The sequence below is a fragment of the Sinocyclocheilus rhinocerous genome, unplaced genomic scaffold, assembly GCF_001515625.1.
Source record: "Sinocyclocheilus rhinocerous isolate Xijiao unplaced genomic scaffold, SAMN03320098_v1.1 scaffold2026, whole genome shotgun sequence".
In the NCBI taxonomy this organism is placed as follows: domain Eukaryota; kingdom Metazoa; phylum Chordata; class Actinopteri; order Cypriniformes; family Cyprinidae; genus Sinocyclocheilus; species Sinocyclocheilus rhinocerous.
In genome coordinates, this window is record NW_015624871.1 from 31,634 (window position 1) to 58,620 (window position 26,987).

Consider the following 26,987-nt stretch of genomic DNA (forward strand, 5'->3'; position numbering starts at 1 on the left):
TGTTCCCTCCTGGTGGAATGACCTGCCCAACTCAATCCGAGCGGCTGAGTCCTTAGCCATCTTCAAGAAACGACTAAAAACACATCTGTTCCATCTTTATTTGACCCTCTAACTCTGGCACTCTCTATTCTAATTATATTCTTTAAAAAAACTTGCCCCTTTTAGACTTGCACTAAAAAAAAAACACTAGCTTCTCTAATTTTTTTGTATTCTATCTTTTTGTTTTCTTTTTATTTATTATACAATTAACAAAAGCAAAAAAGGCCTCTAACACTAGCTTGCTCTATTCTTTTTCTATTTTTTTCTGTTTTATTTTTATTTATTATACAATAAATAAATAAATAAAAAAAATAAAAAAAAACTTGCTATTGCGTTAAGTTAACCGAGAATTGTTAAAGCACTTGCATGTCATTGCTCTCTTGTTGATTTTGATTGCTTCCATTGTACTCATTTGTAAGTCGCTTTGGATAAAAGTGTCTGATAAATGACTAAATGTAAATGTATATAGATAATGTTGACTTTAACATTTTTTTTTTTCATTTTTTTGAACTTGAGACCCACTCACTTCAAAAACAGACACTGCAAAAACTGTAATTAAAGAGACATCAAGGACACTGTGGATTAGTTTTGTTTTTGATGGTAATGCGCCACCAAATACACCTACATTTATTTATGTCTGTGCAAATCATTTTACTCCAGACTGCTTTCTGAACGAGGGACAATTCAAGGCAGGTTTAGCTAAAAAGTTAAAACTCAAGGATGTATCAGTACCCACTGTTCGTGATCCAGCTGCACCTCCAGAAGAAATCTCACACTTTATATTTTTATGATTATTTGCAAATCGCCTTTCTTCTTCCACGGAAGAGAGGGGTGGGGTGAGCAGAGCTCATTAGCATTTAAAGATATGCAGCGAAATGGGTGGCTGTGAACAGAGCTGTTTTTGACGCGGTAAAAAGGGTGTTGTTTTACACGACCATTGAGGAATTTTAACTAAAGTATGATGCAGACATTTCAAAAGGCCCTAGCGAATCATAACATCTTGTGGAAAATGGGCATCTGATGTCCCCTTTAAAATAAAAAACAGAAAACAGTTATTTCAAACTGTAAAAATATTTCACAATATTACTGTATTTACACTGGCCGTTGACACTGTAGACCTTTACACTGGCCGTCTCAGAAAGAAAGCCAGTTGTATCATAACGGACCCCACTCACCCTGGACATCACCTGTTTTCCCCTCTGCCCTCTGGGAAGAGATACAGAACAATCAAAACGAGGACTAACAGATTAAAGAACAGTTTCTTCCCTCAGGCAGTCAAATGCATAAATCCTCATCCTTCTCTCCTACTGCTCCCAAGCATTATCGAACAATAAACCAATGTCTCAGGTCTACAAGTGCAATAGTACACGCCACACTGCATATTTGCACTAATCTGTAAATACCTCTCATATGTTTACACAAAACATATACTGTTAAACTTATGTTTATTATTCATACATCCTGATATACATTCCTATAGTATACACCGATACTATGTATACTGTATTCTGCACTGTTGTTTTTGTTTAATTTGCTCCAGTTTGCACTACAGTATCTTGCACTAACCATTGTATATATTACCTTCTGGAATACCTCTCTTCTTGTCTATTTTATTTTTATTTTTATCTATTTATGTTTGTCTATTATGCCAACCTTGTGAGCTGCTAAACAGTCTTGCATTGTTCAAAACAATGACAATAAAAATCTAATCTATTCTATTCTAGTTTTAATCAAATAAATGCAGCCTTGGTAAACATAAAACACTTCTTTCAAAAACATCTACATATGAGGTTTACATTTAAAAAAAACTTGCCTTCCCAGTATATACAGTGGAGATCAAAATTTGAGAACAATCTATAAATACTTGATTTTTTCTGAAATGTTATTGTTAATCTTCATCGCTCAAATTTTGAAGGACTATTAGGTATACCACTGTTATATTAACATGTTTGACAAAATAACCAAGGCATTTCAACAAAAATCTTTATTTTGTGGAAAACACAGTGATCAAAATTAGAGAACAGTAACTACTGTAGCGCGAAAGAAGATTACAACTAAAATTTTGGAGGGTTACAGCTCTCAAAAATTAGTAAGTGTAGAGGCCTTTGCTTTGAGTGACTTCAGCACATCTGCGGCTGCAGGACATCACTAGTTTCTCACACTGCGCTGGTGTGATCTCGGTCCACGCTTCTTCCACTCTCTTCCATAGTTCGGTGACTGTAGTGGGTTTCTTAGCCATAACTTTATTGCCAAGGACTTTCCAGAGATTTTCAGTTGGGCTGAAATTTGTGAATCATTGACACCCACGGTCCAGCTCAGGTCAAGTGTTCGCAAACCCGGACAGCTCTGTGAACTTAATGCTGACACACATAATGAGGAAAAACAACCTGACATTATAAGATCTTTCAAACCTGTGAGGGGGAAAAAAATAAAAAGAGAGAGTATTTTAGTTTTGGGGTGAACTGTCCCTTTAAGGTGCAGTCACCTTCACCGTTCTATGGCCAATTTTCTCTTGTGAAATCCAGTCATTTTGATAGAATTTCACGGTAATTTCTTGTGAGGGTAAAAGTTTCCCCCAAGCAGATTTAACAACAGCGAATTCGCCATGTTGACCAACAGAAAGCTGTTTGTTTAGAAAGTGACTTCTGTGTGAACCGACATTTCACGAATGTGTCACTCCACTTCATGTCACAATATAGAGGTCTCTTTTTTGCTCTTCACTATATTACTGGAGTGTTTCTAAGCTAAAAAGCTCTGTGTCTGCGCTCCTCTTCACCAGGGAGCAGAAATACGGTCAGATACAGTATTTTGCAGGTATCTGAAGTTCGAGTTAGTGCCCCCTGCAGGGCAATGGTGAGTGGGGCAGGAGTGCCTGTAGAATCATATGGCAGGTGCTGTGTAGTGTGGCGGGTGACATGGTGATAGACAAAAGGGGGATGGGGAAGTTAGTCTCTCTAACCTCCACCGTATGTGTAGATCTAAGTGTACTAGTTTACAAAGCACACTAAATGACATTCAGTGAGGCAATAAATTCATAGAGCTGAAATTACATGGTCCTTGTTGTTGTCTTGATTTAAACATCTCATGACGACAAACTCTGGTTTCCACCATGCAGAAATGAAATATATACTATGAAGCTGATCAATGAAGAATCAGTCACCAGTCATGAGGATTTTGAAGACTTTACTGAATTTTCGAGGTGTGTATGTGTTGTGTTCTTGTATTATTGATTCACCAGAAGAGGGCACTGTGGGTTACTAAGTTGGTACCTATAAAAGGTGTAGAAGGATAATTGAATGTGAGCAACCATGTGGCATGCAGGTTGTGTTTGCTGTTGGCCTTTGATGCTAATAAATCCTTGAATTGTAACTTCTGGAATCTGACTCTTCATGCTTACCTGGACTTGAAACACTACAATTACCCATTGCATTCATAAGCTCAACAGACTCGTGTGTGATTGGTTATAATCAGAGGGAATTATTTACTGGTCGTTAATGCATCTGGAGATGAATGGCCTGTTGCAAGAAAGAGAGCTCTATTTCTTCATTGTTTGGGCACAGAAGGTCAGAGATTATTTTATACTTTGCCAAATCAAGGAGAGACGATGGAGGAAGCTATTGAGGTTTTACAAGCATACTTTGTTCCTCGACGGAATGTAATTGCAGAACGGCATGCTTTTAGAAAACGAGCTCAAGTACCTGGTGAAACAGTCCTACAGTATGTAACCTCACTCCGAGATTTAGCAGCCACATGTGAGTTTGGATCAAATCTTGATGAAATGTTACGTGATCAATTAGTAGAAAATGTGGCCAGTCATCGTATTAGAGAAAAGTTGTTGTTGGAGACTGACTTGACCCTTAGTAAAGCCATCACAATTGCTACTCAAATTGAAGCTGCTGGTGAACAAGTTAAAACCATATCAGACCGGAAGGTGGTGCCTGTGCAAGTAATACAAGGAAGGTCTATGGCAGCTGTTGGTCAGTATAAAACTAAATACTCTACTCTAATCTACAAAGCCTTCTGTTTCCTCTAAAACTTTTAAGGCTTCTAAGATGACTTCATCAGTCCGTGCATGTCATCGTTGTGGATCAACAAAACATCTTGCAAGTGATTCTAGATGCCCTGCTGTTTCAGGAAAATGCCATAATTGTCAAAAGATTGGACATTTTTCAAGAGTATGTCGTATGTAACTTACTCTTGATGAGTTAAATTTTTCCCATTTGATGCAGGGTGGAGTTTCAGAACAAATTCTACAGCGGATCTGGATACAAGTTCAACCCGTTTTCCTTTCCATCAATTCAGCATCTAGAGTAAATGTAAATATTCCCTGTAAAAATGGGTTTATACTTCATTTTAAAGCTGGATGTGTTAACCTCTGGTAGTAAAGGGTGATTCATTAATGGGTTTGTTTACCCTGAAAAAAAAAAAATCATTAACTCACCCTTGCGTTGTTCCAAACTTGGTATGACTTGGTTCTATGGAAAACAAAATGAGATGTTTGGAAGAGAAGGTCCTTGCTGCAGAGCCAATGGACGGAGCTTGAAAAGGATGAATTACAAAAATGCAGAATACTAATAAAGGCTTTTGGAACTTGGAACTTGAGAATATTTGTATTCTTCATGATCACGGTTCTTCACAACCCCTTCACATGCAGCAGGTTTTAGCATTTTTTTTGTTTGTTTTTGTCTAAATGCAAATGAAAACTTTCTAGCCCATGTTAATTATCTTTTATAGAATAAGGTCAAACAAATGCACTCTTACCTGAAAGGTGGTATTGAGGAATTAGGAGGCTTGTATACAGGAAAAATAAGAAGCTAATATTTAAATTCTGCACACGGGAAAAAAGACTGAAATCACCAAAACTTAAAACTGAGCCATTAAGTACTAGCCATTAATTGACTGATATTGTACGATTATTATAAAAAGGTATATGCAATGCAATGCATGTTGCTTTGGATTAAAGTATCCGTCAAATGCATAAATATAAATTATTGGCATCAAAATGGATTGAACAGATTATCTGTTTGAATGGAATGTTAGTATTATGATCATTAATTTGTTTATATATATACACATACTAATATTAATATTAATATATATATATATATATATATATATATACAGTGGGTACGGAAAGAATGCCAGTTATCGATTTAAAATTTAAATTTTATTGAGCTGAATGACACATTTTCCAAAACTCATCTTACTGAACAACTGAATCAACACTGAACTGATGTCAGCTAAATAAATGACCTTTTAACATTTTATACAAAATCTTGTATGCTTTAAATGGAGGCAGAGAAATCTGACCTTTTGTACAAAGGAGATCACATGGTCATTGGTCAATGTGACAAATTTGCTTATTTGATTAGTGACCTAGAAATAAAAATTTAACGATTTGTATTTTATATCATACATGTACTTTTCATACATTTTTCTAAACATGACTATATTTCCAGGAATAGAATATCAGACTCTCAACTTGGTTTTAGACTTTTGTGCCCCACTGTAGATCCGCTACCCTGCAGTCTGGCCATTAAAAACCCTCATCAGTTGATCAATATTATTACTATTGTGGCTCTACTTCTATCCTGCAAACCCTTTATCATGCATGATCATCTCAGTATAGAACAGTTAAAATTGGGTATGTGTATAGTCATAAAATGACAAAATATGCATGAATTCTGTGCTAAAAGGCAACATGTGACAAAACAGGAACATTGTTTGCTTTCCCTTTTTATTTTTCTGCTTTTTCATGAAAAAACAAAAGGAACATTATTTTAAAAAGTCCTCAGAAAATAATTGCTATTGTGTTGCTACAAGTTGCAGTTAAATTATAGCTTTCCAAGGGTAAATGAACAACTAAGTCTCAACTGTTAGCAACCCTTTCCTAGTTTAGATAGGACAGGAGAATGCAGGTGAATCGCCTATTTGAGATGACAGCAAGCAAAAGTACAAAACATCAGATGGAAAAAAAACAAAGAAAGAGTGACTGGTACGAGCGAGTAAAAACTTAGTGTGGTGTGTTAAATGTCTACAAACATCCAGGCAGCAGAACCTTCAGAAAGGTTGAACGACCAACATTTGAGTTCAGAAAAAGTCACAAAGAAAGCATGAGTGAACGATCTGGATCGGTTTGCTGAAGTTTCTATGATTTAGAACCATCCTGTGCTGCCACTACATTCTTTGATCAAGTTGTGGTGGATGAGAAGTATCAGGATGTGCCATGTCTGTCATTTTCTTTCTCCTTGCTTCAACTCGTCTGCACCAACAAATCATCAGAACATCAGTGGCCACACCAGGACTGAATCTCTGATCAAACCATCCCTTCCTCATTCACCAAATCCAACCTGGGCTAGATTATGAAGTATAGGAGTCACTTTGGATTAGGCTGAATGCCCAGAGAAGAAGAAAAAGCCACACGCTGAATGTGTCTGGATCGGTCTCATGGGTTGTGGGAATAAAATCCTCCACTTCACTTGAAGACGGCGGTGAAACTATCCTCTCCTGTCAGCCTGTTTTTACTCTTCTACTAGAACAACGGCCATATCCTTCCATCCGTTTCTTTTCTTCAGCCTCATCCTCCCATTCAGGCCAGATGAGCCTGTATTGAGTGGGATGGAGCACTTGTGAGCTCGCTAAGCTGAGCTGTGCGTGTGTTTTTATGTGTGCATGTTATGATATTCTCTGAATGAGTTTGTCCTCGGTCAGACAGAATACGGTGCAGTGGGACAGGTCAGAGATGAAGTTATCACAGCCGCGTCGAGTCACATTCCTACAGCCCCGCAGATCCAACAGAGCCAGAGCCGATAATCGCTTCATATAGGACAGACAAGCATCTGTCAACTTATTACAACCTACAGAGACAGAAAAGATTAATCCACCAACTGTGAGTACCAGACTTTAGCATTACATCACTTGCTTACCAATGCTGTGAATGGGTGTTGTCAGAATAAAAAGTTCTAACAGCTGATAAAACACCACAGTAATCCACATGACTCCAGTCCATCAATTAACATCTTGTGAAGCGAAAAGCTGTTTGTAAGAAACAAATGCACAGAAACATTTTAAACTTCAAACCGTTGCTTCCAGCTAAAATAGCTCTATCCATAATACTGCTTTCTGCAGTGAAAAAGTCATCTCATCTTAATCGGGAGACAAATATCCACAGATCAAACACTGTTTACAGGCAAAAACAGTTCTAAACAAATAGACAACAGGGGATGGACTTTTCCTCTGGAGGAAGTGTTATTATGGACTACTTATAGATTTTGGCCAGAAGCAACAATTTAAAGTTAAAATGCCTTAATGATGGATTTGTTTATTACAAACACAGCGTTTCACTTCACAAGCAGTTAAACTGACATTGTTTGGATAACTTGTGGATTATTGTGATGTTTTTATCAGCAGTTTGGCTCATTCTGACGGCACCCATTCACTGCAGAGGATCCATTGGTGAGTAAGTGATGTAGTATCTCTAAATTTGTTCTGATGAAGAAACAAACTCATCTACATCTCTGATGCTCTGAGGGTGAGCAAACTGTCGCCAATTTGACATTTTTGGGTGAACTATTCCTAAATTTTGAGTGACATATTTTTACATTGCAACTTGCAGCACTCACATTTATTTAATTAAAACGAAATTAAGATTTTATGACCTTACATTTGATCTGGAACTGAATTTAAGACATTAAGATTTTACAATCTTTCACAATCTAGCTTGAGGAGCAGTTCTTACGATTAACGACAACTTTTGCATCAGTAAACTCCTAATTTGCTGCTTATTAATAGTTAGTAAGGTAGTTGTTAAGTTTAGGTATGGGGTAGGATTAAGGGATCTAAAATATGGTCATGCAGAATAAGGCATTAATATGTGCTTTATAAGTACTAATAAACAGCCAAAATTCTAGTAATATGAATACTAATAAGCAACAAGTTAATAGTGAGAATTGGTCCCTAAACTAAAGTGTTACCAAGATTTTGAGTTTGCAGCACCAGTTGTGATAAAAATGTGGGAATAACATATCATGGGTATTTTCAGAAGATAAAGGGTACCTGAAAGATTAAGCTGTCTGAGTGTGTTGCGAGTGTTGCAGCCAGTAGCGGTGAGCAGGTTGATGGACTGGTCTGTGAGTCCCTGGCAGTGGGACAAATCTAACCGGTGCAATGAAGGCATATGTCTAACGATCATCTTCAAGGTGGAGTCGCTCACATCCAAACCAGCCAAGCTCAGAGTGAGCAAACCTCTCAGCCGACTGCGACTTTCACTGCCTGTTTGACGTGAAGGTAGAGGTGAAAAAGAGAGTGAATTTCTGCTCACACTGAACACATTCTCCCATTAATAATGATTATGAGTGCCTCACCTGGCTGCACAATGAGGTCTTTTATTTGTGAATCTTTGACACCCACGGTCCAGCTCAGGTCAAGTGTTCGCAAACCCGGACAGCTCTGTGAACTTAACGCTGACACACATAATGAGGAGCAACCTGACATTATAAGATCTTTCAAACCTGTGAGGGGGGGGAAAAAACAGAAAGAGAGAGAGAATATTTTAGTCTCAACTGTGATGCATGCTTTATTTTTAAGCAATTTCATGTAAACATCAAAACATCAGACATTTTCAAAGTTTAAGACTATAAAATGCTGAGAACTGGTACTTGGGAGGTGATGAATGAGCCAGGCAATCTGTTTCTTTGATACTGGTGTCCAGGAGAGATCAAGTGTCACAGGTTGTCGTTTTATGACGGCTGACAGAGCCTGAGGACTGAGTGCCCGACATCGACTCAGATCTATCTGTGTCCACAAGCGCTTATCAAAACACCTACAGCAAAAGAGAACCAAAACAATTACTTTGAGAGAAGGGGGACAAAATTCATAAATTAACCAAAATGATCAAGATCATGACCTTTCACAATTATGAATCAAGATAACTCTCCATTTTAAAATTGTGTACTACTGTGAAAAAAATAAAATAAAAATACCATCATCCTTTCAGGAAGTTACCTATGCAAATGTGTCTATCTTTATATTCTGTTTTTGTCGACCCCCACAACATAGTGTTGTTAACAACATTACTGAAAAGGTGATATTATAAGAAATAGAAGCACAGACTTTCTAATAATCAACTCTAATAATCAAGTTTTTGTTCTGAAAGCATAGCTATATCCCAACATACACTATATCAGGGGTGGCCAACGTCTGTCCCGGAGAGCTACAGTCCTGCAGACTTCAGCTCCCACCCTAATCAAACACACCTGAACAAGCTAATCAAGGTCTAAGGGTTACTAAAAAGCAGCAGGCAGGTGAGTGTTTATCAAGGTTGGAGCAAAACTCTGCAGGACCGACCTTGGCCACCCCTGCACTATATGGACAAAAGTATTACACTGAAGACACCCGATCATGAGCTGCTTGCATGTAAATGAACAGAGCCACGCTCCTCTCTGAAACCCACAGCACATATATTTATTTTATTACATCGCAGACTTTGAGACTTGATAATAGCACTAAGCCATATCGCAATTCAACTTTTATTACGCTTAATCATTCATCATCTCTAGTGTGAAAAGGCCTTTTGTTTGATAAAAACAAACAAATAAACAGAAAGAGGAAATTAAAGGAAGCATCCCAGCTTGTTAAAAAGGATCTGCTGAGGCTTTAACTGTAACTACTACACTTACCACTTGTACCAAGCCTTGCAGACTCTCATACATACAGCCAAATCCGTCCGACCCAAGTAACGGAACACTGACATCCAAATGTCCTTTTCACAGCCACGCTCGTTTCCTACATCACAGAATGAGGGATGAGAGAGGAGGGAAGGAGGAGAAAAAGTGGCGATGGCTGGAGGAGGAGGTGGCGGAGAAACAGAGGAACGAGAAGACATAGAGGACGGTGACGCTGTGTCTCTCTCTCGACCATCCTGGTTGGAGCTCCGCCTCGTGGAGCGGCCAGACGTGTGGATGCTTTTGGATTGAGAGAGGCCATTTCCGGCTGGTGTCGAGGTGCTGTTCCTGAGACGGGTCCTGGGTAGCGTTTTGCGCTGGTTGAAGCCAGGACCCCTAGGTGTTCGGGGAGACATAGCCGCCTCCAGTTTGGGTACAATGGAACCGGGGTCACGTTTGGCCTTTGGAGGACGCTGGAGGGTCACAGTCAGGTAGGAATCGTTCAGCAGGTCATCATTCAAGTCTGAGACTAGTAAGACGGGTGGGTCAGGATCAGAGTCTGATTGGTTCCCTCCATCCTCATCATCTTCCTCTCCTCCATCTAAGTCTTCCATCTCATCATCCTCTCCTTCAAAGTCCTGTTCCTCACTGTCTTCCTCATCATCATCATCCTCGTCGTCGTCATCATCATCATCATCGTCATCACCTCTCCGCCTCCGTCTCCTTGAACGATGCTCCTTATCTGACCGGCCAAGATGTCTCTCTTCATCACTGTCATCCTCATCATCATCTTCCTCATCATCATCTTCATCCTCGTCATCATCGTCTTCTGTTTCATAGCGCCGTCGCCTCATGTGGGATCCTCCTCTTAACCTAACCCGACCCCCTCTCTCCCCTCTTGCTCCGAGTCCCCTCCTCATTTTCAGCGATCTTGTTGCCAAGCTGCCTCTCCCTCGACTCCCTCGATGCGAGGAGCCTCTCCAAACACCTCGCCTACCAGCTCCATAACCTCGGCGGGATGAAGAGACCCTGCCCCGGACTGATGACATCTTGCAACTATCGTCATCGCTGCCTGAATCATCATCGTGTTCCATCCCATGTCGCCGATAGATCTTAGCCAAGCGAGGATCAAGAGATGAAGACTTGCGTTTCTGAAAGAGAGAAAATAAGAAAAATGTCACACTAAAGCCACCTTTTCACAATCTTTAAAGAGGACATCGGATGCCCATTTTCCACAAATAGGTATGATTCTTTAGGGTCTTCATGAAATGTCTGTAACATTCTTTGGTTAAAATTCTTCAATGGTTGTGTAAAACAACACCCTTTTTACCTTGTCAAAAACAGCTCTGCATGTCTCTTTAAATGATAATGAGCTACTGCTCACCCCACCCCTCTCTTCCGTGGGGCGTGTCGACACAAGACACTTGAATTGCTGCCTTGGACTCCGTATATGGCTCGGAGGTGGTCTTATTCAAATAGCTAGCTATCTACACAGAACCTGGCTGCAAATTGAAACAGCACACTGGATGACACTGTTTCAGACTCAGACAGCCAATAACAAACCGGCTGCGTGTTTTCTTTCTGCGACACGCCAGAAACCTAACTAAATGTAAAAAAAGCTAAAAAAGTGAAAATTTGTCCCCTGTAAACAAATGACAGAAAGATAAATATTTCCAATTTAAAGAAATATGAGAGCTGAGTGAAGCTCTAATTATATGCGTATGCAGAATTTTCAAATCTGATTTGAGCTTTGGTTGTTGAAATATCTGAACATTTGCAGCTAGACCATATGCCCGACACTGCTTATGTATTCTATATTCATTTTCTATTTTACTTCTTTATTCACACTTCTTTATAGTTTATCTAGTATATTCTATTTATTATTATTATAAGAAACTTGAACCTAATCAAAATTATGAGCACAAGGTCAAAAAAAAAGAAAAAAAGAAAAAAAACCTAGCTACGTGTACTGTGCTAGACTAACTGAGACTTGTCATGGCACTTGTATACTGTTGTTCTCTTGTTGGTCTAATTGCTTCTATTGTTCTCATTTGTAAGTCGCTTTGGATAAAAGCGTCTGCTAAATGATTAAATGTAAATGTAAGGTGAGAATTACCAATACTTTTGCACTAAAACATTAATCTTTAAACACCTTCTAAACAATGGGTAGTTATAAAACAACCAAACACAAATCAGATATTTCAGACATAATTCATAATTACATAATTATTTGCGTTAATTAGCCCTAGAAAATCTACTTTGTTTTTCTTTTCAGAAGTATTGGTGGTGATTTAATTTTTGTGGATATAGTCAAACATTCAGTATTCATTCATTTTACCATGGTGAATCAATAGACCTGATTCACGACCAATATGAAAAGTTCTGTGTGACTGCCACTAGGGGGTTGTCAAAAGACAGTGAAAAGGCATCTAAACGGACCTGTTTCCAACAAAACTTTATAATAAAGAATCAAAAAAAAATAAAAACAACATCCAGAAACGGGGCCTAAAACCTTGCTAAACAACCAATAATGTTTTAATAATGTTAAAATATGTATCACAGCAAAAGCCTGCTGTGGAAATGTATCCACTTGCGGTCACAAACAACTAGTCAGAACAAAATGATTATAAATTTAGCTTTTTTCATTACAAATTTAGAAAATCATTCAAGCACTGATAAACAGTCTTCCAAAAAAACAAAAAAAACAACTTACATGTGTTTTACCACCTTCCAATTGTAGCTGCAAAACAGAATAACATACTGTAGTTAATATGAACTTCAAAAGAATGAACAGTGATGAACACATCAGGATCACTGAAAGGAATCACACTAGCTACAAACACAAAGCTGATTCTGAAACCCTCAGTCAGTCAAAGCAGTGGGGCACGATGATGATGAACAGGGCAGGGTGGGCCAAAAAGAGAGCGAGAGAAGACAGGCGTGGAAAAAAGATGGAACAAAACGGGGGGATTTACTGCAAGAGGTAGAGAGAGTAGAGAAGGGAATACATAATAAAGGCAGAGCAGAGCGACTATGCATGCGGCAGCAGTGGTGTGAGGAAGGCGGAGCCTCTCACCCGCTTCCTGAGCCGCTGCTCAGGGGCTGCGGCCCGTTTCTGGAGCGACCCATGAGAGAGAGAAGAGGGGGGCCGCCCGACCCCGTGCCATGCCCCGCTCAAAGCAGTGGGGCACGATGATGATGAACAGGGCAGGGTGGGCCAAAAAGAGAGCGAGAGAAGACAGGCGTGGAAAAAAGATGGAACAAAACGGGGGGATTTACTGCAAGAGGTAGAGAGAGTAGAGAAGGGAATACATAATAAAGGCAGAGCAGAGCGACTATGCATGCGGCAGCAGTGGTGTGAGGAAGGCGGAGCCTCTCACCCGCTTCCTGAGCCGCTGCTCAGGGGCTGCGGCTCGTTTCTGGAGCGACCCATATGAGAGAGAAGTGGGGGGCCGCCCGACCCTGTGCCATGCCCCACCCTCGCCCCCTCGCCCCCCTGACCCATCCTGTGCCGCGATGTCATCACCGCTGCCTGACGACTGGCACACAGGAAAACAAGCGTTACTGTTACACACGCAGATCGGAGTGTGTACATCACAGTAAGCTCTTGACATGCATATTTCTACATGGTGTGAATGAGTGTGTATGAATGCAGGCCTGCAAAAGCTAGTAGCATTAGAACACTCAAAGCTTCCTTCATTTCAAAGGCCTGAAGGTGTGTTCAAACAAGAGGCGGAGAAACTCTCTTTAAAATCGTGGGCATGTGGGTCAATGTGCTTGTAAATATGTGTTTTACCTCAGAATCTGTCTCTTTGCCCATAATACATTTAGGACACTCCCAGCAGCTCGGTAGGTCTTTGTTTACCACTCCCTCACCAGATGTCTACACAGACAGAGGACATAAGATCATTACAACAGTAAAACGGTTTACTGTACAGGAGAAAACACTATAGATCGGCACTGTACTCGTATCAATTAGAACAAATAAAGCTGTCCATCTCACAAAGCATAGCAAATTACAATGAAATGAGCAATGACATAAAATAAAACAAAAATATGAAGTCTTTTATTTTAAGTATACTAAGAGTGTACTAAAAGATATACATTACCATTCAAAAGTTGTTTTTAAAAAGAAATTAAAACTGTTATTCAGCAAGGATGCATTAAATTGTAAATAATGTTACAAAAACTTATTTTAAATAAATGCCATTCTTTTGAACTTTCCATTTATTAAAGTTTCAGTTTCCGACAAAAAAATATGAAGCAGCACAACTGTTTTCAACATTGAAAATAGTAAGAAATGTTTCTTGAGCACTAAATAAGCATATTAGAATGATTTCGGAAGGATCATGTGACACTAAAGATTAGAGTAATAGCTGCTTCATCTGTTCAAATTACATTTGAAAATATTTAAGTATCCGAGATGTACTCTCTCTCTTCAAGACTGTGGGAAGTGTTGTTCTTCACTAGAAATTTGGCAATTAAACTCTCATGGTAAAGTCTCTTCAAAAACTCAGGTAGGTCTGTCCCTGAAATGCTTATACATTACTAAGGATTCTTGCTATAATAATGCATTTCTCTATTGAGAACATGAATAAGATTTTTACTTCCAGAAGCCATTTGTTGCGCTCTATTGAGCTGAAAATCGTTTTCTGATGTCCACACATTGCAAAGCCTCTAGTCACAATGCTCACAAGATGAATGAATCTGAATAAAGCATTTTGAGAAGTCTACTAAATTGCTGTCTATACTAATAATGCTTGTACCTTCAAACAGCTAGGATGTGTAATCTGAGCACAGTTGGAGCACTCCATGAGCTCTTCACCAGTGTCCTGGTTGCCTTCCTCACAGATCTCACATACAGCAGAGAGCGGCAGACCAGGCTATTGAGAGAACACAGAAAGTTAGTGATATTAATCAATATAAGCAAACAAAGGAAGGTTACATTAAATATAAAATGCACAATGTGAAGACACTCACAGCGAGACACTGGCGCAGGACACAGGTCTGTTTGAGTTTGCCAGGGCCACCAAATTTCTTCATGTCTCTGCAAAAGTTGCAGTCTCCACATTCTGTGCGCAGACAGGCCTCGCACCGTTTACAGCGCACGCGGCGGCGGCGCAGCACCGACATATTAGAGGCTGGTTTCACTGGTCGTGGAATAATATGTGCGGTTGCCAGCTTGGGACGAATAACAGGTGGAGGGGGCTGGTACCAGGGGGGCTTGGGAAAGGGACAAAGAGAAATCAGAGGTAAGTGCTGCAGCGTGATGGGTTTAGGAGAGAATATTCAGATATTATTGAAAGAAAGAAAAAAAAAAAAAAGAGAAAGTGCAAATTTTAGGGTTTTGTTTTATCCATCATTATGCCCCCTTTTGATGGCAGTTAACTCAAGCTTCATGTTTAATTCACATATTTAGACAGTCAAAATTAACAGTGCAGCAAAGAAAATGTTCCGGTCATATTTTGCTTACACTACAATCAAAAGGAGGACACAAAAAAGGATGACCAACATATTCTGGTTGCACCATTAATTTAATGAACAAAATAACTGTCCTGACAAACTGATTTTCATTACTATATATATATAAAAAAATTTAAACAGGTAATACCATGATGTTACAAATACCTGTTCTGAATAAAATTCATTATTCCACTGTATGGCATGAAATTACAAATACTGATCACAAAAATGACAAATTACAAAAACTGGATGAAAAGAAAAACTCTAAAAAGTTAGTTATTTACATGATTCACTTAATGCTTTTTCTGGAAAGCCAATTACAAACAACCTATTTAAAGAAACTAATTCCGTGATCTTACCCTCTTTGGCCATCTGACAATGGGTTTTCCAGTGTAAGAGAGTTCAGGGATGTCATCAGCATGTTCTTTCAATAATGCCTAAAAGACAGAGAAAACAAAAACACTTACATTATAGTTCAAAATGACTGAATAGATTCTTAAGCAACAACACCTAATATTAACCACTAACATCCTGCATCTCAAGTCACATTTCTTATTAAAAAAAAAAAAATACAAAAAAAATCACACCAGCAAGTACATCAAAATAACCATTTCCAAAAAACAGAAGTGTAAAACACAATGGGCAAGTGTTCTGACCCGTATGTCATGTAGCAGGGCAGCAGCATTGTGTATTCCTGAAGGCACGCACTTCTTATGTGACGGCAGTGACTCCAAGTTCTCCACCAGGTGCCACATCCCCTCCAGCTCAAAAGGAGTCAAGTGTAGCTTCACCCCTGGTGCATTAGGTGGAGATGGAGCATCGTTATCATCTCTTTCCTCTTCAGCATGGCCATTTAGTTCCTCACAACCTGAGTCTTCCCACCTCAAATCTGTGTATTGGATTTAGAAAACGAGAAACAGACTTAAGCTTATCTGTGCTCAATACAATCAAATCTGTTAGAAAGTGAATGTGTTAATGTACTGACCAATTCCCAGAGAGTGTTTCTGAAACTCAGGGATGAGGTGGGAGGTGTTGGTCATGCTGTACAGATAACGCTCCAGCACATACCAGCACATCTCATGAAAGAATGGATACCGGAACTTAGCTGGCACCTGAGGAGCAACCAGAGACTATGATTTTTTTATCCCCAGTTATTATTTTCATGAAAATTATACACCCCTCGCCTACCAAATTCCCAATAATTATGTGAAAAAGAAAGCTCATTCTCATTACTTTAAAGCAGTAAAAAAAATTATCCAGACCAGATAAAGGTTTTCTTGCTTTCTTTTTATATGAAACAGTACAAGAAATACTACCATGATTATTGGATTGAGGTAATTAATGATACATCTTTTCCTCTTCATTGTGATGAAAATTGAGGAGAAGTGTGCTTATTTGCAAAACGGTACAGTCCAAATGTTGTGGTAAAAAAATAATGTGATTTCTTACTACTTTGTTTATCTCTCTGGTGAAATATGACCCAGTCATGTTCTTGCAGGTTTTGCGAGATTTACTTACAATAAGTAAGCCCATAAAGGGTCATGAAAGTTATACAAGAAAATGGTGGTTGCAGTAAAATGTTGGACTCACCCGTGTTCTGTCCTCAATGTTGGAGATGTACAGTTGCATGGGGATGTTAAAACTATGTAGAAAGTTCCCACCAAACACAAGTGTGTCTACTGGAGTGTACACCGCATGGACCCAACCTAACAAAAATAAATAAAGGTTTTATTTAGGTATTATTCACAGCAAATGTAATTTAGGAAAGCTCAAACTAATCATTCAAAACTAAAACCATGAAAACAAATGGTAATAAGAAATTCTAAATAAATATACACACAATATAACAATCAAGTGTTTCTGATGTAAACAAATGTGTGTGCCTGCATGTGCTTACCTGATGGAATAATGAACGTGTAGCCCTGCTTGAGCTCAATCCTCTGGCAATCAGTGGCCTTGTCACCAAGGAAGATGTCGCCTTGTTTCCCTGACAACACCCAGTTCTCATAAAGCTCCAGGTTTTGTGGCGTGGGCGGGATTAACCAAAACACCTGTAGCAGAGACATCCAAATCGAGCTCATCTAGGCCAAAACCATTTATGGGTATTTTGACAGGAAACTAATTGTCAGATACAAAATAACAGTTCATATGACATTATCAATGAGCTCTTGTGTCCATGCTAAATTAAAATCACAATGATTTCAGCATGTACACTACTGTTCAAAGGTGAAATCTTTTATTCAACAAGAATGCATAAAATCGATCAAAAGAGAAAAAGACTTCAAACCGAAAAACCACGATACACCACCCACGATATGTACCGCGGTACTCTCACGGCCTTCCCCGCCCCCTGCGGAGACACTTCAAACGTGTACGGCCATGATGGTTTTGAATTGCTTGAATTAGTTTGAAAAAAAAAAAAAGGTCCCATTAAGGGCAACATGTGCAGAACTTATCTGTCATATAGGCTACATAAAATTATAATGAGAACAAAAGATGACATCATGTTTCTGTGCATTGTTGGAAAGTATGCGTCCACAGAGTTTTATCTTCATGACTAGCAGAGTCAAGTTTGCTTGTGAAGCCACTCGCAGCATTTTTGTGGAACTGTAAGTTGCAATATTTTGTTTATATATTTCATGTATAGATTATTTATTTCATACAAGATGCATTTGGTCGAATTACGCTGCAGTAAAGCGCTTCATTGTTGGCCTACTATGGTGATTATCTCTTCAAGGCATAGCGCGAGCAGCACAAACAACAATGAAGAATATTAATGAATATTAACTATGACTGGGACTGTCATATACATAACATTATAATGAACCCACTTCTATAATAAAACGCTGTGAATTTTTAGAGTTTAGTTGCCGTGTTTAGCTGCGGGATTGTGGGAGCGTTGTGTGTAATTCTACACATTCACCAAGGTTTTGCGATTATAGAGTGGGAAATTCCCGCAAACATTTATGCACTATTGTATGCAAGTTGAATCCTAACAGATTATCAGAGCAGATCAGTCATCCGCGTCTTCTCCCACTCTCTCAAAATGCACAAATGGCCTCACATCCATAATATCCACATTGAGTTTGCTCTGCAAGCGAGCTGCACGCTGCAATACAAGACTAGCCCACATTTCGGACAGTTGACGGAATTGTGACTTGCACGTCATATTATGTCACGCCAATTTAAACAATCAAGCTATTTTAACCCATAAAGTACTCGCGCACTCTCAAACAGCTTGCGACTCTCAAGTGTTAGACTGAGTTTACATATTTGAATAAAATCATTTCCTTATTGTCCAGCTATTCCATTTTATTTATCCATGGCACATGCATTTTTATATGTAGCCTAAGTATAATGTTGTCCAATGACTAGTTTGCATTATTTAGGCATTATTTTATTTAAATTTTATTAAGACAATAGATTTTTTGGTAACACTTTACAACGCAACCATTTTTAAAGTCTCATTTGTTAGAAGGGGTGTAAATTGGATGGTTCGTGACGATACGATACAATATCGATTCTCATACCCAGCGATACGATATTTGCCGATACCTCAAAAAATTCTACGATACGATTACGATTCGATTCAGGAGTATATCGATCGATATGTCGATATTATGATATTATATATCTATTTTAAACAACCATCTACATTTTTATTAACTCACAAATGCAACCAAAATATATAACGAACATTTATCTGAAATTTTCACATCCTGTTGGGGCATTTAGGACATTCACAACAAAAAAATAGGCCTACACTTTTTTTTTTTTTTTTTTAATAATAAAGAAAATAAACAATTGGAAAAACAATTCTGGCTGCTACTATGGGCTCAGTGCTAAAAATCTTTTCTACAGATAACCAAATTACAAGCAATAGCAGAAAATAAATACAATACAACAAAGACACAAGTTCAATAAACAGTGCTTTTCAGGTTTTTCAGCTCAATCTAAAATACATTTTCAGATAGGCCCTACGCTACAGAAATGTAATAATCAAATGTAAAAACTGCATAGCCTTCACTGTATAAATTAAATATAGATTAATCATTTTTGATGTTACAAAGGTTTAGTCAAGAGCTGTGAGCACTTGTATTTTTCTTTGACAGCATTAGATTTATTTTTTAGTTTGCTTTCACTTTAAGAACGAAGCACGGATTTAATATACTGATACACATGCCTTTTCTTTCTCCACTGTTTACGTTAAGACATATGCCTAACCGACTGTGTTTACTAGGATATTCGCCAAAAGGCACATTTTGATGTAATTTTGTCTGTATTTATTCATCTATGCACAAAAAAAGCGGAACAGAGCTCAATTTAGTATTCGCACGGTGTAGACACCGCTGTCTGTGTGCGTGCGCAGAAAACTTCTCACACGGCGCACGACTGTTCCACAAACAATCCCGAGCATCTTTTATACTCACCTTGTGCCTTCGGGCAGTCCTTATATCGGGTCCTGATACGTGAGTTTAAACGAGGATGCACGCATTGGCAGTAATGCATAGACGGACATTATGTGAAAATGTGGACAGTGCCAAAATAAAGGTGCCTATTTATACAACAGACATCGATATTTTACGTGTGGCATCGATGCATCGTATCGTATCGATTAATCATTACACCCCTATTTGTTAGTGCATTAATTAATGAACTAACAGAGAGCAATTATTGTTATTATTATTGATAATATTATATAATTATTATTATTATATAAGTTCAAAGTGAATCTAGTGTTCTATAGCATTGCTGGTGCCATGCTATGAACCCTACCCCCACAGCAAAACGAACCGTGGCTCCAAAACGGTGATATGAACCGAAACATTTGATTGGTATATCTTTACACCCCTAGTATATATACAGTGTTCTCTGACCTTGCAGCCCCGCAGTATGTAGTACCACACAGATGTGCCTCCAAAGTCTATGTGGAAATCTGTGTAACAGCCCTGCACGCTCATTAGGCAGTACCTGGAAACAGGCAAATTTGAAATAGGGGAAAATGACTGTTTTGCTGAAGAATAACAAAAATTAACAAAGAGAGTTGTGTGAGAAATGGGACATGAAGTTAATGCAGTAGGCTTATTTCCATGTGAACTGACCCTTTTTGTTTTAAAGCCTTTACAAGATGTAAGAGCGAGCATTCATTAATATAGACTCTATTGAAGGATCTAATATATGCTCACTTCTGCACTTTGGGGTATTGCATGTCAGTGATAGAGTTTGTGGCATCTCTTTGTCTTTCCTTTAAGTGTCTTGGCCACATGTTGTCCACCCAGTCAATCATGTCCACCTGTGACAACATGGATAAATATTCTGACTATCACACACTGGTCTAAATATATGTATTTTTTGGTTTGTCTTAAGTGTTAAGGTACCTACCGTGGTAGGTCTTTTGACATAGCTCTCTAGTTTAGTGTGGCTAAATTCAAGGCTGATAACATTATAAAGCTTCTCTCTCTGAGAGGGAGGAGTCGCATAATAGCTCTTCCATTGCATCATTGACATCTCCGTCCCCTTCTGAGTAGACACATCCATCACGTCAATCATACGCCGACTTCCTGTAAAGAGTGATGAGCAGGAAGGAGATGCTGAAGCACCACTGATGCTAGTCAACATGAAATTCATCAGCATAGCCAACCACAAAAACACTTACCTACTAACGACTTCACATCATTAACACTGAAGTCTGGATCTGGCATTCTAAAAAGGAAATATTGCAAATTCAGATTAAATTCAAATGTAAAACTTTATAAACATTCTGAAATGTGAAAAGAAAAAAAAAAGAGGAAAAATAGGAACTGTAAAGGGCAGGAAAAATTACATTTATAAAAATAAAAAAAAGGACAATATCTTACTTAATGCCAAGTCCATCAGGTCTCTCAAAGATGATGGGGTCCCGAAGCCCACATTTCTGAATGTACTCATATGTGAGGTCTAAAAAACAACAGGCAGCGTTAAATTACACACTCCATGAAGATCTTTGAAGAGTTCCATAAAGAGCCGCATCTTTTTTTCACCTTTGCCCTCCATGCGTTTGACTCTGTCTGAGCTGAAGCGTTTGTTGTGGAGCTTCTCCTCCAGATCGAAAGTCCTCTTTCCATCAATCTCTTCATCGGAAAGGCCATCGTCTTGGTAACGCCGCCGCGTGCCAGACCGCTGTAAGATAAGAGAGTGAGAGAATGAGGCAATGAAAATCCGATGCCAGAGCAACACTTTTTCTCTGCATACACTCCTCCTTGTCTTCTGAATGCTGAACAAATGTTGTATAACTACCACCGTTTCAACTTGTTGGGCTATTTGAGCGCACACATACACTAGGCTGAGAGATGCACTTGCCCACAATCTCACACATAGATACAGTGAGTATAGAAAAGAATCACCCCCCTTTAAAATAATCATATTTTGTTGCTTTGCAGCCTGAAATGAAGATGGACACCCTTTTTGTTTTATCCAGCTATAACACCAACATGTCAGGAAAAAAAACAGAATCACTCAGTTGGAGTTGTGTGCATGTGACAACAATATCACAAATTCCCCACAAATGTGGCTTGAATGGCAGAGTTGCAAGAAAAAAGCCACTCCTCAAGAAAGGTCACATGCAGTCACAAACGAGCTTTTCTGAAACACACCTTGAAGATTCTGAGGCAGATGAGACTAAAATTGAATTATTTGGCCTCAACACCAAACGATATGTCTGGCGGAAATCCAATACAGCTCACCATCCAAATAACAGAATTCCTACAGTAAAAGTGGTAATATCCTGTTATGGGGGTGTTTCTCTGCAGCAGGGACTGGACTCCCCACACCGTCGTTTTGATTTATTTATAGTAACAAAAATAATTTTGCCTAGTTCAGTTAGAGGACAGACACTTTAAAAAAATAAATAAAAAAAAACGCTCAATGCAGCGTGCCGAACCGTGCGCGAACGACAGTGCACCACGGAGCAGGAGTCAGATTTTATTTATCACGTGAGGAGAGTGAGTCGAGCTGAGTCGAGAAGACCCTCCTCTGCCCTCAATGTCTCAATGGTGATGTGGAACCACTAACCAATCACACGCTTCCTAAAGCCCTGGCCTGTCGTCACACCCTCTCAAACTCAAAGACAACAAGACAAAAAAAGGGGGGAGAAAAAAAATCAATGAAATGAATTGGGCATGACTGTGCAGAATCTTAGAAAATTAGCAACAAACCCGTTCAAATGCCTTTGAAGAACTAAATTAAACCATGTGGACCTCTATGAGCATGCAAACAAAGCCCTATATAAAAAAAAAACTTCACATTAGCAGAAAATAGCCCAAACACACTAGACGAATATTGGCCTCATAACTCTTCATTCAAAAATTGAGAATTGCATTGTGTCATGTTAAAAACAGTTTTAAAAACAAGTGCTTCAGGACCCGTGTTCTGTTCTGTTCCAATACAACAATTGTGCTTTGTCTAGCTGAATGCAAGATCGTGTCCTGTGTGTACGACAATCTCTGCTTTCACAAACTGAAAGTCACCATGTACACCATGTTCCTGTTCTAACCAATCAGACAGCAAGGAACCGCCCAAAACGCAACCACAAACACAAAAAAAACAGATATTTTTGAAGACAATTATTATGATGATCAATCAATGTTATCATTGACAAGTACTTAGGTGCTTGTGCCCATCCCTAGTCAACAAAGCTGCAGTTTTCACCTCCTCTGGGCCTGTGCGCAATTCCTGCACCTGTCACTGCATAACTGCATCTTTCGATCTCTTCCATTCACAACAGATCAACAAACTGTCAGATCTCTCAGTAACAAAAGCAGCAAATAAGCATTTAGGGTGAAACAGTACAACCTGTACTGCAACATGTCCTCATTTGACACCAATAACGGAGCACAATAGGGGAACACTGGAGGGGGGAAGAATGAGGATGAAGTGGAGGCTAAAAAGAAAGAAAAAAAAAAAGAACAGTGAAACTGATGTCAGAATGAAAACCTTACATGCACTCTTGTTATTCCCTAGCTTTTGATCACCATCTCTCTAAGCGAGCCGCTAGACTGCAGTGCGCTAAGAGGAAGCCCTTGTGGAGGGCAATGAGACACTACACACCTCGCACCTTCAGTGTCACATCTTCATCCCTCTGCTGGCTTTTCCTCTTCCTGCCTCTGCGTCTCATCAACAACATTCCTCCATCAACAAGCGTAAGGTTCTCCTGCCCATTCTCCATCCCTGCCTTTCTTTCAAAATGAGAAACTCTGCCGTCTGTTCTCCTCGGTCATCCTTTCGCCTCTGCAGTGCCCCCTCCCATTCCCGCATGTCTGATCACATGGTCTGCTAAACCAATCTAATCATTCGTCCTCCACTTCCCCAGCCTCTACAAAAACAGTCTGCAAACAACAATCTATCCAATCATCCTAACTTTCAACCACTGTCTTGTTCTTCAGAAAACCATTGGGGGAAATGTTACAATCCAACCAACAATATGATTTCAAACCACCCTAACATTATAGATGATAAATTCCAAATTCTAATCTATATATCTTGAGCACAAGGCTGAGAGATCTTTTAACTACCTGCTACAAATTCTCTAAAAGCATCTTTAAACAACAGAATAACTACCGACAATCACACATTAAAGGGGTCATATGATGCTTTTTTAAAGATCATTATTTTTTTCTGCATACACAAGTCAGTGTCAGCAACTAACATTCAGCATTTTTGTACACATTAAGTTGTCAATTGACAATATTTTATGCATTTATGAAATCAAATAAGAGTGTTTTTTAAATGCAACTTGATCAGACTTTGATGTGCCTTGGTTTTAATAAAAATATAATAATGACATATTATACAAAATATATGAATTTTAAATTATGATATTTGTTGCTTTTTGACAGTCTCACATGTGAGGAAAATGGTGTTGAATATGCTTTAAACTGAGGTATTGCTGAGGTTAATACAAAAATATATGAATACTGATAGAGAGAAAGTGACCTGTCAGTTTGGATCAAGGGAATTCGACCATTTTAAAATCACAGGTAAACACTATTAAAACACACACACACACATTAAAACATTATTATATAATAACAGAGTATTACGAATTTTTTTATTTTATGCTATGCCATATATTCGCGCCAATCTCCAAAAGTTTTTTTTCTTGCCATCAAATATTGCAAGAACACTTTGTGAAATTACAGAATTATTCTAATTGTTTTACTGATTTTTGATGTGACAATGGAAATGTTTCCTGGTCATAAAACTGTCTGGGTCAGTGGTTGTTGGCACCTGCTGGTCACGTGGTTCTTCAACAGTCAGCCAAAAATAAATCAATCAATCAACATCTACTGTATCCAACCTCTCCGCGAGAATGACAGACTTGCCTAAGTTTTCAAGAAATCTTTAACTGACATTGACATCCGTTCAAAATGTTAAACATCTGAACGCATTAAACCGATAGAGTAAATAAAATGCTAAATAAATTGAAGTCATTTTAGTGACTCCTTGCAGATTATTTTTCCCACTCAAATGACGGCACTAGTGTACTGAACATTGCTAACATTTCAACAGCTTCAGCTAAAGTTTCTGTAAAAATGCAGTATATATACAATGTACCCTCCGAATCAAAGCATTTTATTTTCCAGGTGTCCACTGCGCTGCACTTACCAGTCGCTTGCTGTAGCGCGGCTTTGGATCGTCCATTGTCAGAATGAAGAATCACGCGCAGCCCGCCAACGAACACACTTCTGTTTATCGCGTTTGAAATAACCGCCCCAACTGTGTTTGATGGTCACTTTATTTCAGTGTCCGTTTAACGATACTTGCATGAATACTTGCTGCATAAAAAAAATCAAATAGTTTTAGAACTCGTCAGGAGGTTCGTTCACACAGAAGCGGGTTTAACGATTTCCGCTTGTTCTTTAATACTACAAAACTATTGTATTATAATCTCACACAAAAAGTGAAAAGGGCAGGTTATTAAAACAACCATGAAAGCTTGTCAAGCTAAGCGCTGCTGAGGATAACGTTAGAGAACGAGCATCAGCACCAACCGCTAACCAGCCTAGAAACAGTCGTAAAAATATTAAAATTACAAAGCGATATGGGGTCTTGCTTATACATACGGCTTATATGTACAACGTCTAATATTGCAGTCAACCATAAGGAGTGCGGCGAGAAATGATGAGCGTACATTTATCGAGTAACACACGCTAATCCCGGTTCAAGTTTCTAATGAAACCATATTTCCACAAGACTTAAACTCGGGCTCACAGGGGGAAAATCCAGCGGTTAAAATAGTCCTCGTGTATTTTTTTTTACTACTAAAATGTGCACTCCGACTAGACTCGTCTAGTAACTTTTCTATTCTAAGTGAAAGTAAGCATTATTTAGACAGCTCCACTGTGTGAATTCACGACAAAGTTAATGTAGTACATCATTCGCCGCCATTTTCACATCGTCACAAAAACACCACGAAGTAAGACCCGCCCGTTATTGGTTCAGCATCCAATCACAAACACATGCGACGCCCTCGCCTTTGCGCTCATTGGTTAAGTGTCGCTGTCACTTCACTGGGAGGCGGCACTAAAGAGGAAATAATTGTACACGTGACCAAAGGAGCCACACTCTCATTGGCTGGAGTTGCATGCCGATCAACGGAGCTACACAAAGACTGGTTTACATGTGCTGGAAGCGTCGCGTTGCCAACCAATCAAATATTAAATATCAACACGCTCACTCAGTTTTAGGAAAATTTCTGCAACCATTTTTTAAATCCTTACGAGTAATATGATTATTGAAAAAAAATACCTTTTTTCTTCCGTGGCTTGACGTACCATCGCCTGCGGACGTCCAGTCCATGACTTGACTGTATAAAGCTCTCGATTGGGTCGTCTGGTAAAATAAATCTACATTTCTTTCGAATTAGCCCAGTGACAGTGAACTAACTTCACATAAGGTCTTCATTAAGGACTTAATTCTTTGAGTCCAATAAACTGTCTTGGAAAAACTGTACACATTGAATTGTCGGTAACCCAGCACAGTAACTCCGCATGGTAGAACTTTTCGTTTAACACAAGCGATCAGGAAGTAGTTGCTGATTGGTCAGCCATCAGCTAACGCGCAGCCCCTCATTGAACTAAACAGCTGTCGATAACTACACCTTCAAAACCAACTGCAGCAGAAACCTTTCTCTCTAAATAAAAATAACAATGATTTACTATTTTAAGCTTGGACGAAAGAACGAATAACACAGATTTTATACAACTCCGGTCTTTTAATCACAATTACTCAGTCTAAACAACTCAAGCCAGACTACTGTAGAGTTAAACTTAAGTGTCTCCAGAATACAGAGTTCTACTATTATCACGTACATAAAAGAAAATACCAGCTAAACATACGAAATAAATCAACTAAGTGCTACTCATCTACACTAAATAAGCAAATGGTCAGTAAAGACAGAACCATATTTACCCTCAATGAAAAACTTAAAATAATTTGGACTAATCCTAAAATAAAACTTAAAACATTATATAAATATTTAAGAATTAAAGTGGGGGGTTTTTTTCAACAAGGACAAAATATTTGTAACTGGTAGTGTATAGTGTTTCACTTGTCAGTAACAAAAAGTGAGGCCTCAAAAAACAAAACTCAAAAAACAGCTAAAACCAAGCTGGTTGGCTGGTCTTAGCTGGTTTAAGCTAGAAGTAGCTGGTTTTAGCTGGTCTCCCAGCCTGGCCAAGCTGGTTTTAGCTGGTCAGGCTGGGAGACCAGCTGGCCAACCAGGCTGGACGACCAGTTAAAACCAGCCAACCAACTTAAGCTGGTTTTAGCTGTTTATTTTTTTCA

General features: G+C 38.9%; 1 protein-coding gene and 1 long non-coding RNA gene across 5 annotated transcripts; one reads left to right on the plus strand and one right to left on the minus strand.

Annotated features, from left to right (window-relative positions):
• The first annotated feature begins 2,469 nt into the window (after positions 1 to 2,469).
• LOC107746438 (uncharacterized) lies at positions 2,470 to 21,777 on the plus strand. The gene is made up of 3 exons (XR_001640687.1): positions 2,470 to 2,480; positions 4,105 to 4,107; positions 21,670 to 21,777. It is a non-coding gene; the product is annotated as an uncharacterized LOC107746438 (long non-coding RNA).
• LOC107746404 (lysine-specific demethylase 2A-like) lies at positions 5,825 to 26,227 on the minus strand. 4 transcript variants are annotated; one of them, XM_016560629.1, is made up of 22 exons: positions 25,950 to 26,227; positions 21,185 to 21,323; positions 21,023 to 21,101; positions 20,821 to 20,867; positions 20,547 to 20,725; positions 20,351 to 20,457; positions 20,042 to 20,135; positions 17,062 to 17,215; positions 16,755 to 16,870; positions 16,150 to 16,276; positions 15,821 to 16,053; positions 15,524 to 15,601; positions 14,682 to 14,924; positions 14,468 to 14,584; positions 13,498 to 13,584; positions 13,082 to 13,240; positions 12,415 to 12,441; positions 9,717 to 10,852; positions 8,697 to 8,860; positions 8,403 to 8,549; positions 8,095 to 8,310; positions 5,825 to 6,896 (listed from the first exon to the last, which is right to left on the minus strand). In XM_016560629.1, the coding sequence occupies exons 1-22, from the start codon at positions 25,998 to 26,000 to the stop codon at positions 6,715 to 6,717; spliced, it is 3,882 nt and encodes a 1,293-aa protein (XP_016416115.1). In that variant the 5' UTR covers positions 26,001 to 26,227; the 3' UTR covers positions 5,825 to 6,714. The 4 variants fall into 4 exon arrangements, with proteins under 4 accessions (XP_016416115.1, XP_016416122.1, XP_016416107.1 ...); XM_016560636.1 differs by lacking the exon at positions 25,950 to 26,227 and adding an exon at positions 24,807 to 25,573; XM_016560621.1 differs by lacking the exon at positions 25,950 to 26,227 and adding an exon at positions 23,257 to 23,434.
• Between the last annotated feature and the right edge of the window lie 760 nt (positions 26,228 to 26,987).

Bases quoted from the DNA above. Each gene is read 5' to 3' on its own strand.
- LOC107746404 (XM_016560621.1), bottom strand. From the start codon at position 23,367: ATGGAGAATGGGCAGGAGAACCTTACGCTTGTTGATGGAGGAATGTTG. The intron at 16,277-16,754 runs GTGAGTCCAACA...GTTGCTCCTCAG, and splicing joins ACATTGAGGACAGAACACGG to GTGCCAGCTAAGTTCCGGTA. The intron at 13,585-14,467 runs GTACAAGCATTA...CTGTCTGTGTAG, and splicing joins CACATCCTAGCTGTTTGAAG to ACATCTGGTGAGGGAGTGGT.